Source organism: Platichthys flesus, chromosome 14, assembly GCF_949316205.1.
Source record: "Platichthys flesus chromosome 14, fPlaFle2.1, whole genome shotgun sequence".
NCBI lineage: Eukaryota > Metazoa > Chordata > Actinopteri > Pleuronectiformes > Pleuronectidae > Platichthys > Platichthys flesus.
In genome coordinates this window covers 22,524,343-22,542,695 of record NC_084958.1, presented here as the reverse complement: position 1 = coordinate 22,542,695, position 18,353 = coordinate 22,524,343, and the positions used below count along the sequence as shown (strand labels likewise).

The following is an 18,353-nucleotide window of genomic DNA, read 5'->3' as shown; positions in this document are numbered from 1 at the left end:
TGATGGACGCAGAGTGAAGATCGGGAGGAGGCGGTTGACATGAATGTCAGTTCTGATTCCATTTAAAATTTAAAAGTTTGGGACAGAATTGTTTTTATAAGTGGAGCGCTGCTGTAGCTCCCAGACTTTTCTCCTGCGTGTAATCCTCCTGAACATTGATTATGAGTTCATAGTCCACGTTCCATCTCATCCCTCAGGGGTCGGGGTCAGGGCTCGGTGAAGGCCGGTCAGAGTTGATCCCACAACGACCGCGGGAATCCATTTCTCACGTTCTCCTTGTGCAGGGGGAGAATTTTCACAGAAATGAAGCCACAGTGACGGGGGAAGTCTAAGCTGTTAATCAATAACTGCAGAGGAAATAACAAAACTACTCTGACAATGAAACTGATCAACATGTGTAAAAACCATCTAGATTCTCACCTGGTGGCTGGTTTCAGTTTAGATAATGATTGACAGCTGAAACTATCTCACGATTGGTCAAGAACGTGTCATGACGGCACCTGGAAACCCCCCCGATCATTATTCTCTGTAGACTCTTTCTCTAAATCCACAAGATGGTGGTGTTTCTGTACAGTGGGAGGAAGTGGAGATGTCCCTCTTCCTCCCACTGTACAAAAATGAAGCTGAAATATCGTGGATATGGATTTTAATGTCATTTAGAAGCCAGAGCATCAAATAACTCAGTTAGTTTGGTTCATGTCCAAAGCGCTAACACGGAGGAGGTGGAGGTTGTGACCTCTCTTGCAACCGGTCATCAGGGGAGACGGAGATGTTTTGGCTTCACTCTTGGAAGCCGGTCATGTCGTTCATCATCTCAAGAACTTTATCGGAAAAATCTGTGGAAATATCCAAATACATCAAAATGTGAAACTCCATTTCAACACGTCTATAAAAATGACTCTTTCTTTTTTGATAGAGTAGGTGAACTGTTAGTTGCTCCAGTGTTATTGTACAACTTCACCCTCGTGTTCACCCGCTGCCACATGTGGAGAAACCTCAGTGATTAAATCTCTCATGTAACGTCTCGGTTAACAAATCAACGTGGACGTCTGAGAGAGGAGGAAACACCTCTCCTCCTTCTCTGTGGCCGTTCGCTCATCGAGGGGAAACCATGGAGCTGAAGCTCTCGATGCAGCTTTCAAACTCTCCACCTTCTCCCTCTGACATTTATAGAATACATTATATATATATATATATACAAATACAGCCAATTTCCTGCTTCACCTAATGATCCCGTCGGGAGCCACATTCCCCCAGTGCCTCAACCCCGAGGTGCAAATCGCCTGATTTCATGAACACCAGAGAATTAATATCCTGAAAGATGTATCCTGTGCATATGGTTTAATATTCCTAAGAAATACTGTAACCTGAAGTTCATCTCTTCTCCTGAAACATAAGCAAACATGCCCACAGAAGAATTATTCGACTTGTCTAAAGTTACAGACGCTATTTTTCCTGACGTGCCGAGTGTTGTTTCCCTTCCCGGACGTTTTGAAATGAACCCAGTCACATAAACAGTGTGGTGATCTGACAGCGGAGGACCAGCGCTCACCGGCTGTCTGCACCCGGTGGGGGGGTGGGGGGGGCTTTGGGCCGCGGCCGACTGAGTCCGAGGGTTTTGACGGCTGTCGCTTTCTGGAAACACTCTGACGAAACCTCGCACTTTGTCCACAGCTCCTCCGTGCAGCCGAGGGACAAGTCGGAGGCGGCGTGTCTCTGGACCCTAGAGGGGAGTTGGGACATGTTCTGGATTACGCAGCAGTGCAGGGGAAAGTGTAGTGGTTACTTCCTCTCTGCTGCTTAGAGAAGTTTACACAGACTCTGGTCTTTGTGTGAGTCTGCAGGACTGAGCGTCCAGAGCAGCAGGGTCTCTTCTGTCAGCAGGTTTATCTGAGAAAAGGGACTTTTGTGTTGAATTTGTGTGACTGGGATCTCGTTCTATCTCTGTAGCTGCCGCTGTGAATTTATGTTCCAGAATTAATTCAAAGTTAGTTTCAAATAATTTCCCCAAAAAGCCTTTGTCCGTATGATCAACAACTGGTTATGAAGACAGACGATGAATGTCCACGTCCTCCTTTCGTACAAAAATGAATTCAAGGTGTTAATTTTCTTGTTCTGAATACGAATCAGCTGCCAATCATTTCCAGTCGTCATGAAATAATCAAAACCAAACTAATCATAAACATGAACACAACATAAACCATTTGTTTAAAATCTACTTTGACTTTTCAGTTTTGTCCATATCCCATCCACTAACATGGAGGAGGCGGGGTCTATGACCTGTACTGCAGCCAGCCACCAGGGGGGGATCCAGATGTTTTGTCGTCCATCTTTATTTATAGTCTATAATATTAAATGTTGTAGAGTTTGAAAACACGAGTCAACAATGGAAACAGTTTTATAGAAATGAAACTGACTTGCAGTAAAACTGAGCATCGACAGAACACCAGGCTGTGTTTCTGAAACCAGATATTAATATAACAAACTATAAAGTTGAGTTCTTCACTAACTTTGGAGAAAGGCCACTTAAATAATTAAAAGCAGAAATGTTTCTAACTTCAATCAAGTTCATTTCTTTCTCTCTGTGGTTCTCATCAAGCCCGAGGCTCCAACACGGAGAAGGAGAAAACTCCACAAATTCTAATCAGAGCCAGAGTTTTAATTTAGAAATCTAATTTAATTTATATAATTAATTAAAAAAAGTTAAATTCATTTGATTTTAATTCAAGTGAAAGAGAATCAGACATCAAGTTTAAGGTCTTTGGATTTTATATATGGCCATTTAAACATTCCATACATCCGAATGATGCCTTCTTTAACACATGTTTTCTTAAATGATAGTAAACTAAATAACATCTGTATTCCAAATATTTGATTAATTAGTTAATTGACAAAAAAAAAGTGACAATTTTTTTTTTATTAGCAGCACATTAATTCAGACAAAAGGCCGAACATGACTCATGTGTGGCTCCAGTCTCTCTCGTGTTATTTCCATCATACGTCAAATAAAACTCCGGCTTCTGCTCGAGTGATCATATCGTATATTTGATGCAGCCTTCTGCCTTCTTTCATTTAGTGCGTCTACTTCTATTGATATACACACACGGTTTATAGTCAATAACTCATGTGAGTGAACACAGACCGAGCGCAGTGACACCAGGGAGAATGTGCTCTGTTGACGCGCTATAATTCTGCGTGAAATTATAATGACTTGACGTTATTTTATGAGACGAGGGAATAAATCAAACGCTCCGTGGACGGATGAGGCAGCAGCAGCTTGGAGAGATGTGTGTTGTGTAGATGGGAGCCAGAACTATGGTGTGTGTCGTGTTTAGGGACAGACAAACGTTATAAGCTCTGATGAAATAAGGCCGGACGACTGCTGATGTGGCGCAAGCAACGGCCGTGTCTCGCTAAAGACAACACACACACAGACACACACAAACACACACACACCTACAGGGATTAATTCCCCTTTCCAGAGACCTCTGGTTCCCCCGGCTGCCAGCGTATTGTTCTAGCCAGAGTTATGATGATGATGATGATTTATGAGCTGCAGCTGAAGTGACTGCTGCAAAGTGGACCGACTCACACTCTCCATTGTTATTTACTTTTCAATTATTGTTTCTTTTTTGGCTTTTGCTTTAGAGTGTGTGTCTGTGTGTGTATGTGTGTGTATGTGCATAAAAGTGGACTACAGTTGATAAGAAGTGAGGAGAGATTTATCACACGCAGACACACACATACACACACACTCTCTGCACAACATGTGTGTATATTGGCCTGTGTCCAAAGCAAGTTTTGATTAAAAGAAACTAAATAAATCAATATCATGCTTGGAGTATTATTTAGATTTAACACGTTACTACTTTAAATCATTAATCAATTAATTGATCTACATTTATCTCAATCACGGCTCTGATTAAAAACTTGTTTTTCTTTTAATTTGATAAGGTCAATTTCTGAGACGCTAATTTATTCATCCCCAAAAAATGAAGTCAATACATTTTAAATAACTTGAATTTCCATCCAGTGGTTGTTTAACTTCCGCCGACCAGTTCAGTTTGAGTCTATATAAGTAACATTGACCTTGACCTTTGACCTTTTAACAAACAACATGTCATCACTTCAGTCGTGAGTCAAACTGAGCGGTTCTTCGTTCTTCAGAGATTCACTGACTGACGGATGAACAACCTGGAAACATTAAAAAAAAGCTGTCATCATCATAAACTGTAAGATATGAAACTGTTAGTCATAAACAGGAAGTGTGTTGACACAGTTTCACAAACCAATCAACACCCACTTTTCAGTACAAATCTCTGAGGAGCAACACTGCTGATTGGATGTCGCCTTTTAGTGTGTGTGTGTGTGTGTGTGTGTCTGTGTGTGTGTGTGACGATGATGAGTGGCAGCAGTTCTCCTGTGGCAGGGGTCAGGGCCCTGCTTGTCAACACAACTCAGCAATTAGCTTTGACTCGCGGGCAACAACTCACTCAACACAACGTCCAACAGGAACAACATGGAGTCCAGAGGGAGCGTCCGTCCATCGAGGCTCCGCCCACCACGCTCATCACGTTCACTGTCATCCGTTAACGAAAAGAAGAACTGGTGATCAGCTTCGTTACTTCTCAGAAACATAGGGACAAATTGGAAATGAGGGTTTTCTCCTTTGGGATGTTTGTGAAATCTTTCACTGTCGTCAGATCGGCTCAGGATCTCGAGGCTGGAACCCGGACCCGGAGCTCCCCCCAGCCGAACTGATTACAACGCACTGCAACAGCATCCGCGTGGGCTGTGAGCGCACTCTGGGTCGGGGGGGTTCGTCTTCGCCGGGGTCCTCGGGGACGAGGCCAGGGGGAGTTTTGCTGACTCAGCGGTTTCTTGGCTGAGCTGAGCTTTAATGAGGGGAGCGAGGAGGACGGTCACACACAGGAAGTTATATTTACACGTATACCCATGAAACACACAATTACAGACCCACACAATCTGTGTATTTCCCAGGTGTCTCGCTGCTTTTCAGACATTTGGTGAAGTCCCTCATTGTCCTGACATGTTTCTAGAGGGGCTGTGAGAGCGCAGAGTCGGTTGCTCTGCAGAACTCAACTGTCAGCCCCTTTGTTAAAGTTCTCACGGATCCCAGGCAGCAGGGAAATGTCCAGAAAACCCACAGCAGGCGAGTCGATGGCATTTTTAACAAAGCTGGAAGAATACAGATGAAGATGTCGATTCGTAGAGAAGAGATTCGAGAGCTTGTGGTGAAAAGTCAATGAGCGTGAACAAAAATGACTGGACCCGATTTCCCAGAGTTCATATCTTGAAAACAGCTTTAAACTTGTACACACTTAAGCAAATGCACAAACACACGCACTCACATAACCTCCCTTTTCTTTCACACACTCTACACACAGACATACACACTTTCTACACAACAACTCCCCCCCACCCCTCTGCCCCTTGACCCTTTATTATTCCCATTACTGTGTGAGCAGATTAGCCCCGGGCTGCTGTGGCTTCTAATTTGAGGTAAATGTGGGCACATTTATGTAGAGGGACTAATGGGAGAAATGAGTGTTGCGGTCTGTAAGTGTGTTAATGTGTGTGTGTGTGTGTGTGTGTGTGTTAATGTGTGTGTGTGTGTGTGTGTGTGTGTGTGTGTGTGTGTGCGCCCTCGAGAGTTCCTCTCACCAGGGAGCCTGTCCAGTGTGCTATAAAGCTCCACAGCTCTCAGACTAAGTATTGCAGAAATGAAGGTTTAATGTGCTGGAAAGCGGGTGGTAGGATTTGAATGGTGTGTGTGTGTGTGTGTTTTAATGGATTGTGTGGGTGTCTTTAAATGTAACTGTGTGTGTGCGTGTGCTGATGCATCTCTTTCTATTCAACCATTTGTGTGAAGGTTGCGTCTAACGAAGCTTCATGAGAGCAAATGGCCTCAAAGTTAGTTCTTTTCTTCAGGAGTTTGAAGAAGCTGTTAAGAAGCATTCACATAACTTTGGAATGGTAAACGTAGAACAATATAAATGTGCACGTTAAAAAATAGGCCTTAAATCTGAATTCTGTGTCACATGGGTTTGTTTGGATTGGTATTCCTAAGAGTCTGCTGATGAAGCTGTAGTCCTGAGCTGAGCTTCCACCGTCCATTTTTATTCATCTCAATCTTCAGATCTGTGAACCGTGCGTTTCCCCATGTGGCCTCTTCTCAAGATGAATATATATCTGCGTTGGGGGGGAAAGTGAAATTGATGAACCTTCTGTTGAGTTTCACAAGCTCGGCCAGGACGGAGCAAACGAAGCCAGATGAGGAGCAGTGACTTCCTGAAGATGTTCGAGCTGCACAACATCTCCATCAGCTTTTAATGTGGATGAGATGCTGCGGACGGGGGGGTGGGGGGGAACTCATCTCACTGCACTGGAGCCTCCACATCAGATCTCACCTTTGGGGAGAGCTGGATCACATCCTCTGAATTTGGCAAAATGCTGAACGGGCTCTTCGTTTTCTCCTCGGCTGACTGAAACCAGCTGAACACACTCTCAGGCCCTGGGGGGGGGGGAGGGGGGGGCACAGTGGGACAACACGAATCTCATCTATAATCTAATAAAGGGAGGCGGCAGAGCCTGGATTTAATCAGATCTCTGAGGGAGAAGAGCTTTCAGCTCCAGATCTGGAGCGAGGAGACACCCTGAGTAGAGAGGGGATCTGATTGGACGTAATGAGCACCTCGGGCTCGGGCTCTAAACCCACTCGGTGTTCTCCGGCACGATGTGTGGTCCTGGTGTGTTAGAGCTGGAGCGGGCGACCATGTGTTGTGCACCAGGATTTAATTAACTCTCAGTGATTATCAGAGACTGGAGCAGGTTGGACCACCAGTCCTGGTCTGTGGGTGTTGATGTGTTCACTGAGTCACATGTTGTGTTGTTTCACTGGTTCTTATTGATCCAGGTCTTCATTGAGTTAATTTCTGCTGGTCCAAATATCCTTACAGGATTTCTCAATAACGTCTTTAAATCTGTTACACAAGTTCAGTTGGACTAAAGGATGAAATTGATGGATTTTGGTTGTGAAAGGTCAAAGTTCAAGGTCACATTGACCTTACAAAATAATTTTTTTGTCTGACAAATGTTCACTTGGTCTCTCATATGAATTGATTAGATTGTTGTGGGTCCAAGGTTTATGGTCAAGGTCATTGTGACCTTGAGGAACCTGTTTTGCCTCGTGAATGTATTATTTAAAGAGCAACTAGAGATAAACCTTTCAAATTAGATAGAAATCTTCACTTAGACTCAGATTTACTGATTTGAGTTTGGTGGTCAAAGGTCACAGTGGCCTCATGCAACATTTGTTGGTCTCTTGCGCATGAATTCTGATTCATTAATTAATTCTTTATCTTTAACACTTGTTTTAAAGAGATTGTATAAAAGTCTCTGTGGATTTAAGTCTCTTTTGTCTGAAATACAGTTTGAGAAACCTTCTTGTCTTTCCTCTGTTTTTATGTCGTTCATTTAACCTTCAGCTCTTCTCTCTTATTTCTTCCCATCTTTTGTTCCTGGTTTTTATTTCTCTCTTTATCTTTTACATTACATTACATGTCATTTAGCTGACGCTTTTATCCAAAGCGACTTACATTTTTTAGAACACTCATCATTTTTTTTTTTATGAGGGGCCATCTAGGGGTTCAGTATCTTGCCAAGGACACTTAGGCATGCAGATGGGATAGAGTGGGATTCGAACCGGCAACCTTCTTGTTGCAGAGCACCCGCTCTATCCCCTAGGCCACGCTCTCCCATCTTCGTGATTTAAATTGTCTAATTATTCTACATTATTCCAACATATGTTTAGATTGGTATGAATTCAATCAGCTTCCCTATTCTTGTTTCTGTGGATATTGAGCGATTCATCCTCTTGAAAACCTGAAGTTTCATGTCGCCTCTCTCCCCTCCCCTGTTCTCCCTTCCTCCTGCAGTTGATAGCGGTGTACGAGGAGCAGGAGCCCCATCATGGAGGTGACGGCACCAGCGCCAGCTCCACAGGGACCCAGAGCCCCGACCTGTTCGCGGCCGACCTCAGCGCCGGCAGCGGAGCCTCGGCCTTCCAGCCGTACCAGGCGGCCAGCGAGATCGAAGTGACGCCCTCCGCCCTGCGCACAAGTGAGTCTGAACTCCACAAGCTGGATAGAGGGACCATTATCTAAAGATTCTCTCTGCAAAACTCAAACATTTACCTAACACATTCATAATTGAGTCCATTCCTCTTACATCTGTCGTTGTCATCGGCATCAAATGTCACCGCCTGCAGCAAACCCAACAAACGACCTCACGGTGGGCCGGCGGTAGCGTGGCCCCGTCCATCAATTCTGTTAATTGGACAGGAGGCCCCGGCACAGATAGCCGCTTGATCCCGGCCAACGTGACTAATCTGTTCTCTTCGCTGCCTCCTAAATCAAAAGTGACGCTGAGCCCGTCCACCTCCAAGTGGCTTCTGCTGCGGCTATCACAGCGAGTTTGGGAAAGTGACGGGCGTCGGTGATTTGTCCCGTTTGGAAATCGAGGAATCGAACGCGTGGCCTCTTTGGTCTGAAACGCTCTTCCTCTGTTTCTCTGGATCTGTGACAATTAAAGCACTGAGAGTAAAGGTGACTACAAGCAGAGGTCTCTCAGGTGGAGTGGGAGCGGCCCTCTGGCAGAGCGGTGAAAACATAAAGTCCTTTTGAGACGTGCAGAATGAATGTTAAAGAACTGGTTCGATGATCAATGTGTTATTTAAAGCATTGTGTCTTGTGCCCGAATTTTACTTTTCACATTTGCCGTGGATATTGACTTTGCCAGCGAGCTCTTTCTATGCATCTTCATTATTCTTCGTCTTCATAAATCTTCTTATGGATTTTTTTCCGGAGCTTCACCAGCAGCAGCTCTGAACTTTAGTTTCTTCTTCGTTTTTACCTTTTTGATTGATAAAGTAAATTCCCTTTATTTGATGGTTGAATCAAACTTACTTTATACTTGAGTTGAGCATATAAAAACATTTTTTTATGTAAAATATAAATGCAAATACAAATGTTTTCTGAAATCTGGAGATATGTCTGTGAAAGGCTCATATCGGTAGATTGTTATCAGTGAAACACTAAATCAAGCGGACTGAAGAAAAGCTAAATACACACACACACACACACACACACACACACACACACACACACACACACACACTCCATTGCACTAAATAAAAGTCAGAAACAAACATTCTTTAATTAGGCTCTTTAATTAGCACTAAAATACCACTGGTTGGAGGAGGGCTGAGCTACTAATGACCTGTATACTGGATTTGATTGGCATTGCCACCACCAAAATATACTTCTGTCTCTCACTCACACACACACACACACACACTCACACACACACTGAGTGAGCAGGGTCACTCCAGTCCTAATTGGATTCCTAGATGAGAATTTGCAGTGAGAAATGAAAATCTCAGGGAATAATCACACCTGCCAGTTACGTCCAATTTACCCGTCTCCATAATAAATTCTAACCCGGCTTAATTGACGACAGCGAATCTCATCAGATGAATTTTAATGGGTTTTAAGAGAAATGTCTGACATGGAAGAGAAGGAGTTTTGATTAATATCTTTCTCCAGGAGCGTCCTAATGAGAAGAGCTTTCATCACTGATTCATGATGGACTCGTGGGTCTTTGCCAGTTTCCTTGTTAGACCCACGGACTCAAAAGAAACGTGATTAGGCTTATTAGACAGAGAGCTGAGAGTGAAATGCACAAAGTGACTGATGGTGCTTTCTTGGCTTCGCTAAAGTCAGAACTGTGCAGATGAGAGGATGCAGATTAAAGGACGCTGCTGGTGGACATGAGGGACTTTCAGATGGAAGCACGAGAAGTTGAGATTTCAAAAGGGAATAATTACTACCAGAGAAAAAGTCAAAATTGAAGTTGATGAATTTTTCTTTAATCTTTAAATCGAAAAATATAAATTCAGTTTGTACGACTCTGTTATCCAAGGAGCAAATATCAATACTGCTCCTTAAAATGTATAATATAAATGTCTCCAAATTGATGAAGGCTGAAATAAACTTTAAAAACTCACATTTACGAGTCAAGCGTCTTACTGAGATGCTGTCCATGCAACTTCTATTGTAAGTCAAAATCATGACTATTGCATAAACAGAAATATTAAATTAATTTTAATTATATTACATTTTTTTACTCTGTATACGTCCCTTCTACCAACATGGAGGACACAGGGTTTATGACCTATTCTGCAGCCAACCACCAGGAGGCGGTCAATGATTTTGCGTTACTTTTGTCGTCCAGCTGTGCAGAGGTCCTGTCCTCCTGCAGCCGCACACAGCACATAATAGAACACAGTGTAAATAGAATTAGCGAATGGTGCGGGGTCGAACTCATCGCCTCAGTTCAGCTGAAAGGCCGGGGTCCCATGCCCCAGTGCCTCCTGGGAGCTGGAGTTGTGTAAGTGGGGCTGAGACCTGTCGGCATCAGGCTGCACCCCGTCCACTCCTGAACTCCGTCTCCCAGAACGCAGCTGCCTCCCACAGCTCCCAGCAGGTCAGGTCCCACGCTCTGGGTGACCCAGTAACATCAGTCAGCACATGAGTGTACTGTACACACACACAAACACACACACACACACATTTCCAGATTCTCATCAAATACTGCTGCTGTTGGCTCGGTTGTATTATTTCCCAACACAAACACTTCTTCTAAACAAACCCACACACACACACACTTTCCAAACACACAGAGCCACGTCCGTTTTTTTCTACACAATATTGTTGTGTTAAGTATTTGTGTTCAAATACGCACAAACAAACCCCAGTGTGTAGCAGAGAATACACATTCACAGGGACACACACACACACAGATGGAAACACTTAATCTTGTCATGCACTTACTCTCATAATACACAAACTCAAGTAAGTGTTGACTCAGACACACACTCCTCTCTTTGGACGGATCATAGAATTTCTTGCACAAACAGGCACACACACATGCACAAACACACAAACACAGAAACCAGACAGTGAGTAAACCTCCTGGAAGAGAACATGGGAACATGACACTTGGCGTTGTCGTCTGATGAAGACGCTCCAGCTCCAAACATTTTGGTTTACACTCAGTATCTCTGGTGTGTGTCTGCTGGCGGCTCCCGGGAGATTTAAAGTCACAATGTGTGTGTGTGTGTGTCTGTCTTGTGTACGAGTGCACAGGGTTTGTGCGCGTTGCCCTTGCCAGAGCTGCATTTGGACCTCGGCCCACTTCCCACGCACCGTGACTTTAGCACCGAGTGAAGAGTCTTAATGGAAGTGTCCACTGGTGTCTCTCAACAGACTGGTCCACTGGTCCACTGGTGCTGGTGTCTCTCAACAGACTGGTCCACTGGTCCACTGGTCCACTGGTGCTGGTGTCTCTCAACAGACTGGTCCACTGGTGCTGGTGTCTCTCAACAGACTGGTCCACTGGTGCTGGTGTCTCTCAACAGACTGGTCTACTGGAGCTGTTGTTCCCACACAGTGGAGCCGCCCGATTAGAACCTTCACTGATAAACGTGATTAATCCACAAAGGGACGATAATGGAGCCTCGATGATTAACTGCCTTTATTAACCAACTTGTTGTTTGAGGAACACAATTATTTTTGTGCGTTTTCCCATCGATCATCCCCACAACACAATATGAAGTCCCTGTTGTGTGTCTTATCAGCTCCAGCGATGTGCCACCTTCCTTCAAACGAGTAGAACAAATCATGCAGTGATAGAAATGTATCGCCCAGAGAGAAAGAGAAAGCAGATTTCACTTGTCTTCACCTCCGTCCCCTCGTCTTCCCTGTCCCTCAGACATGCCGCTGCACGTCCGGCGCAGCAGCGACCCGGCCCTGCTGACCATCAACGGGCCGTTCGGCGGCGGCGGCGAGGTGCGGGTCCAGACCGAAGACCCGCCCTCGAGGAAGAACCCGACCCGCTGGTCCACCACCGCCGGCTTCCTGAAGGTTCGACACGCGTCCGGCACCAACAGCCTGGAGAGGAAGGTGAGAGGCCAGGAGGCGAGCACGGACATCTTCTAGATTTATGAATTTCACTGTTGACCTTTTTCCAGATACTTGTGTTTAATCAATAATAAACTGTGGAACTCTCTTGTCTGCTCAGGGTAAAGTCACGGACACGTACCGCAGTCTGCCGCGGGACGCAGGGACGTGGGCCAATCAGAGGGAGTTCCAGAGGGAGACGGCCCGGTCGTCGCTCAGTGCCAATCATCCCATGGTGGACCGCTGGTTGGAGAGACAGGAGCAGGTAAAGATTCACCAACACTTCTAATGCTGGGTTTGAAACTGGATGAATTCAGTGACCGAACGTGAAAATCATTTAAATATTTTTGTGCGAACCTGGTGTCCGACAGCACAGGAGAGCTCACAGAGAATAAAGAGGACAAATTAAACAAATCTCCCTTTTAGTCCCAACTGTCACATTTCATTTATTCAGAAAAGCAACATCGTTAAATACAAATGACGTCTTCAGTCTGGCTCGAAACACGGGATTGTGTTTATAGGGTCAATAAAGGGCGATGACATGTCACAGAAGATGAAATTACACGTTTCCTCGAACCCACCAGACGTCAGAGTCAAGAAAAACAAGTTTCTCTCCTTCCTGTCATTTTGACGACATCGTTAGAAAACACCGATGCTCACTCCATCCATCTCCTGAACTCTGAGTGTGGACGGGAAGCGAACACATGATCCCTTCGACTGTCCGGAGATTTACAGCCGCTCTCACTCGACCCGTCAGGCCCGACCCGGTTCCATCACCCCCCCTCAGCCTGGAGGTTACAGCACAAATCCCCAACGACACACGAGGGGGAGACGTGATCTAACGTTGATATATTAAATAACATTAGTCACATGGAGCACATGTGGTTCTGTTTAAGTTGACACGTGGAACGCTGCCCGGCTCCTCTCCGCACCTCCGACACGATTCTGTTGCGGCTCAGCTTGTGTTACGAAGTCAGAAGTGTTTATTCAGGATATCAGGATTTTAAGAAAAGAAAATGTGGATCAGCAAAAGTTAAATAAACACGAAGCGCTGGTGTGGAGTCGGGGTCAGGCGTCAGGCGCCTCTTCTGATTGGCTGCTGGGTGTGTGTTCGGGGCTGCTCTCCACTTTGAACAGAGAGGCAGTAACTCTTCATTTTGTGCTTTTGTGTTTCCATGTAACGTGGAATATTTGTCTACATTCAACATATTTCGTTGTGTTTTCTTTTTATGGTTAACGTGTAAAATATGAAGAACATGTTTCCTTCAAGGCAGGATTGTGTATTCAGTATTAATGAACCACACACACATGCACACAGACTCACACACACACACACCCTCATGCCTGTTCTCTACCATCTTTTCATTCTGCTGACAGCCCTCACAGTGATCAGCCTGTGCGGCCTTGTGCTCTGTGTTTTAATGTTCTCTCCGAGTGATAGTGAAGGACTCCTTGTTGACGTGAGATGTTTACAGAAAGGAACTGTGCAAACTGTGAATGTGGAACAACAGGAGCACGTCCAGAGCGGTCAGGGGAGCTCTGTGTAGAGCAGCAGGAGGAGGAGGAAGGACATGACGTTTATGTCCTGCAGTAAAGACATCTTATCTCCAGAAGCTCACGTAACTCGCCCGACTTTTGAAGTTGACGCCTTCTTCTGCTTCCTCTACGTGTTCGGCTCCTCTCTCTTTCATCCTGAAATATCCGTCATGTCTTGGAGACTCGCTGGGTCGGAAGGAAAAGGTCCAGTTCATGTCCGAAGCATCTCACCCGTTTGTTCCCTCACATGCAGGAACCTGTCTGGACTCCAGTTAATGTCTGATATAGACTTCCTGTGCAAACCCGACTGAGCCGATTGGAAACTCAGCCCGACTCGAAGCAGACTGGAATTCTGGGTTTTGGGTCCAAACCCAAACCCGGGCCAGATATTTTTCACTCTTTTGGAAACATGCATGATTACAAACAGTCAGCCAAATTGACATACCCCAATGACCGGGCCGGGTGTCCCAGATGTTGTGATTTTGTGGGTCTTTGCCTGCAGATGTGGCTGCACCGAAGAGGACCCAGTTAAATCAAGGTTAAGGAACTGATCCAGGTTACGTGATCATATATAATGTCAACTTTATGCTTATCAGTAACACACACACACACACATACACACACTCATGGGCTGTTGTCTTTGGCGAGTGTTGTGAACAGAATCAGTTTCTCTCACTGTTTCATGTCACGTGGATTTCAGCAGCGTTTTAACTTCCAGCCGGTTCCGAGACAGATTTTGCAACTCGGCCACGTGATGAACAAAGTCCGGTTTGGTTCCGGGCCTGATAATCCAATTTAAAAAAAAAACCAAACAGATGAAATCCATCATGAATAATCAAGACAGCAGAAGTCTATTAGTGAACCTCGTAGGCTGTGGCCTGTTATTGTTTGAGTGTGTTTTTGAGAGCGCGTGATGATTACTCTCCTTTATCTTCCTCTGCTGTTGTAATGACCAAATAACCTCGGCTCTAATTCCTCTGCTGTCGTGTGATTTACCGCAAACAGGCAAAGTTTTATTCATAAGCACAATCCATTTCAGGGAAAGTGTAATTTAATTCAGGGAGAAGAAAACAACATTAAAACTGTGGGAGCAGAAGCACTTGAAACAATAACACACCGGTGTGGGTTTGATTTTCAAACCATTATCAGGAGGAGGAAGAGATTACGGATCAACAGCAAATACACAACGTGTGTGTGTGTCTGTGTGTGTGTGTCTATGTGTGTGTGTTCTTCACTTTCAGTAAATGGCAGCAACATAATGCCAAATGGCTTCAAACTGCAAGTTGCTTTATAAATGCTGAGGGTGTGTGTCATGTTTTATTTGTTGATCTTTGCATCATTAGAGTTAGAAATCAAATTAAATTCTTAGAAGTTTAATTCTTTCGCCCTGCAAAACTAAAAGAGTAGAAAATACACTGCAAATAAAATACGGCAACATATGAATGAAATACATCAACTGGTCAATATTCATGTTTAGCATTAAGCCATAACGCTGCCACACTGTCAGAGTAGTATTTCTAAATTGTGATTATAGATAGTATTTATTCCATTCTTCTTATTCTGCTTCTGTGTCAAATTGAATTTTTCCAAACAATGAAGCTTAATTTGATCTTTAATGTTGAATTGAACAAAAACAAACTGTGACTCAGACCTGGAAACGATCTGAAGCTGTGGTTGTCCAACACGTTTCTGTGAATCGCTCGGAGCAGAACGGGCGACTCACAGAAGAGACACATTTTCATTAGGCTCTGTTTGATTCTGGAGCATTTCATGCATTTTTAATTTTCCATAAAGCGTCTCCACACTTTGTGAACTCGCTGTAACAGTTAATTACAGACTCTGCTGCTATGACACATTAGTCTGCGGAGCCATTTTCCAGCCAGTGTATTAAAACCTCTGTTAAGAATATAAGATAGAAAACGCCACTGAAGAGTCGCAGGGCAGGAAAAGAATGAGCTGTGATTTCATTAGAGGAGAAGAAGACAAATTCAGAAGAAGCAATTTCCCCTCGACTTGGTTCCATCTCGTCCGACTGGAGCGAACAACCTGAGACAGAGGAGACGGAATATCAGCTCCGAGCGTCACCTGGTGATGGAGGCTCACCTACTTCTGAGGAGAGTTTGGCGTCTCCTCAGAGGAAATAGAGACGAAGGAGTAGAGGCTAGGACGTAGAGGTGAAGGAGTAGAGATGAGGAAGTAGAGGTGAAGGAGTAGATTAGAGGGCGTAGAGGCTAGGGCGTAGAGAAGATGGCGTAGAGGCGAGGACGTAGAGGCGAGGGCGTAGAGAAGATGGCGTAGAGGCGAGGACGTAGAGGCGAGGGAGTAGAGATGAGGAAATAGAGGTGAGGGCGTAGGGACGAGGGCGTAGAGGCGAGGGCGTAGAGACAAGGACGTAGAGCAGAGGGCGTCGCTCTGTGGCCGGTGACTTTGCCGGCAGCATCACCGGCGGCTCAGGAGAAATTGATCTGAGATAGTTTTGAGCTGTGTTCACAAGCCCCCCCCCCCCCCCCCCCCCCCCCTACACACACACACACACACACACACACACACACACACTCCTTTTGGCAAAATGTATGGGGGTCGCCATGGCAACAGTGAGCTGTCAGTCGAGTGTGTGTTAATGAGGGGGGGGCTGGATGTGCTGAAGCTTTGCACTGCTGCCTGTGTGTGTGTGTGTGTTTGTGTCTGTGTGTGAGTGTGTGTCTGTGTGTGTCTGTGAGTCACGAGGGCAGTTGGTGAATCTGCATGTGTGTGATTGATTGTGTGTGTTCACGTGTCGATCCATTAACGTGTCTGTGGCACACGAGCACGTTGCGTTTGTGAGTGTGTGTCCGTTGTGTGTCAGTCGGCCGCAGACGTGCAAATCAACCAATTAAGAAGAAAAGCCAGAAGCTGCTGAGCTGCCTTCAGTGTGGACAGCTGCACACAACACACAGACACACACACACACACACACACAACCTGTGCGCTGGCTGGGTCAGTCATCATCTCTGAGGGGAGAGCTAGTGTGTTGTGGAGGGTGTGTGGTTGTGTGTCTGTTGTCTTCCATGTGTTTTGTTTGGGATGAGTGTGTGTGTTTTTGTGTAGTGTGTGTTTGTGTCTCTCTTATTAAATATCACATCTCTCTGTGAGTGTGTTTGTCACTGGGCAGTGAAAACCACCAATTTGCTCCAAACGTTGGTTCGTCTGACAGGAGGCTGACACACAACCTCAACACAACCTCAACACAACCTCAACACAACCTCAACACAACCTCGACAGCAGATTCTAAATTACAATGATATTTGTTTTTCACCGATTTTTTTTTTTTTTCCCCAAAAATATTTTTGGTAGTTTCAACATTTGGCTCCTTGAACGTTCACTTGGTTCCTTCTCCACTGGAGGTGAGGTCGTCTCCTGAGGTCGGTCCATGACACCTGGAGACACACACTGTGAACAAAGATGGAGGACGTCATTTAGATCGCCCCCTGGTGGCTGGCTACAGTATAGGTCGTGAACCCTGCCTCCTTCATGTTGGTGGATGGGACATCACGTGTTAACTGTTCAGGATAAAGCAACTTGATGCTCTAAACCAGGGTGAAACCTCTTGATTGACAGCTGATCCTGCCTCGTGATTGGTCCACGACTCCTCACCGTTATCACCACTGGGTTCACATCCCACAAACCACAACTTTTAATGGGAATAAATAACAATTATTTCCCCCAGTCGGCACTCTTCATGTTCACTAATCAAACTGGGATTCTATGGTGCTGGTAATGATGTCTTACTGGAGGTCAGGGGCGCGTTGTTATTATTTTTACACTGTTAGCATCCAGTGTGTAATTCAGTGTGACACTGTGTGTGTCAGTTGTGTGTCGCTGCGGTTGTGTGTCCTCAGCCATTACACTGCTGAGGGGCCGAGTTATCATTCATGGTGGGAAGGAAGCTTCACACAACTCACTGGGGATGTTGTTAGTTACACAGACGTATGAAGGAGGATCTGCACATGCACTCAAACTCGCACACAGACACACACATGTGCATACCTGGCGCAGGAATGTTCACACACAGCAGGAGACGCACAACGCCATGCTGGTTTGATAAAACGTGTATATGTCAAACTGGGACAAATGAACAAGCCATACACAGGTTTACACACTTAAACACACCACAGGAGGTCATTAACTCACACACGTACACACCTTTTTCATGCACACACTGCATATCAGTGTGCTTAGACCAAAGTGCACACACATACACACACATACGTGCAAAATAATAACACAATTACACCTTAAGCGTATGCACCAAAACAAATCTTTTAACCATGTATCCCCACACACACATCCTGCCTAACAAGCCTCCGTGCAGTGTGTGTGTGTGTATGTGTGTGTATGTGTGTGTCCCTCAGGTGCACAGTGAACCTTTAGCAGGATAAATCATGCAAACCTGAGCTGTACACTCATAAATCACCTCAGACCAAGTTGGTGTGTCTGTTCATATGTGCATAATGTGCACTGAAACCTGCATGTTCCACTTTGTGTGTGTGTGCGTGTGTGTGTGTGTGTCTGTGTGTCTTTCAATGAGACGGATGAAAGTGAAACATCACCATCTTTTCAAAGCAGCAGGATCAGTGTGTGTGAGTTTGTGTGTGTCTGTTCAAGCATGTCCTCCGGGTTCTACACACTCTGTGAGTGTGGTGTGAATGTGTGCACATATATATAACCTCAGGTGTGTATTTGTGTTTGCAGATGTGTGAATCTGCAGTGAACTTTACTTCTCTGTCTTTTCTTTTC

The 18,353-nt window shown here is 45.1% G+C and overlaps 1 protein-coding gene across 1 annotated transcript in view; it reads left to right on the top strand.

The window, feature by feature from the left end:
* pard3ab (par-3 family cell polarity regulator alpha, b) overlaps positions 1-18,353 on the top strand; it is a gene marked incomplete in the record, with an annotated part of 167,119 nt that overhangs the window by 60,388 nt on the left and 88,378 nt on the right. Inside the window, 3 exon segments of the mRNA XM_062404070.1 lie at positions 7,959-8,142; positions 11,854-12,044; positions 12,163-12,306. Of these exon segments, the coding sequence (XP_062260054.1) occupies positions 7,959-8,142; positions 11,854-12,044; positions 12,163-12,306 (519 nt within the window).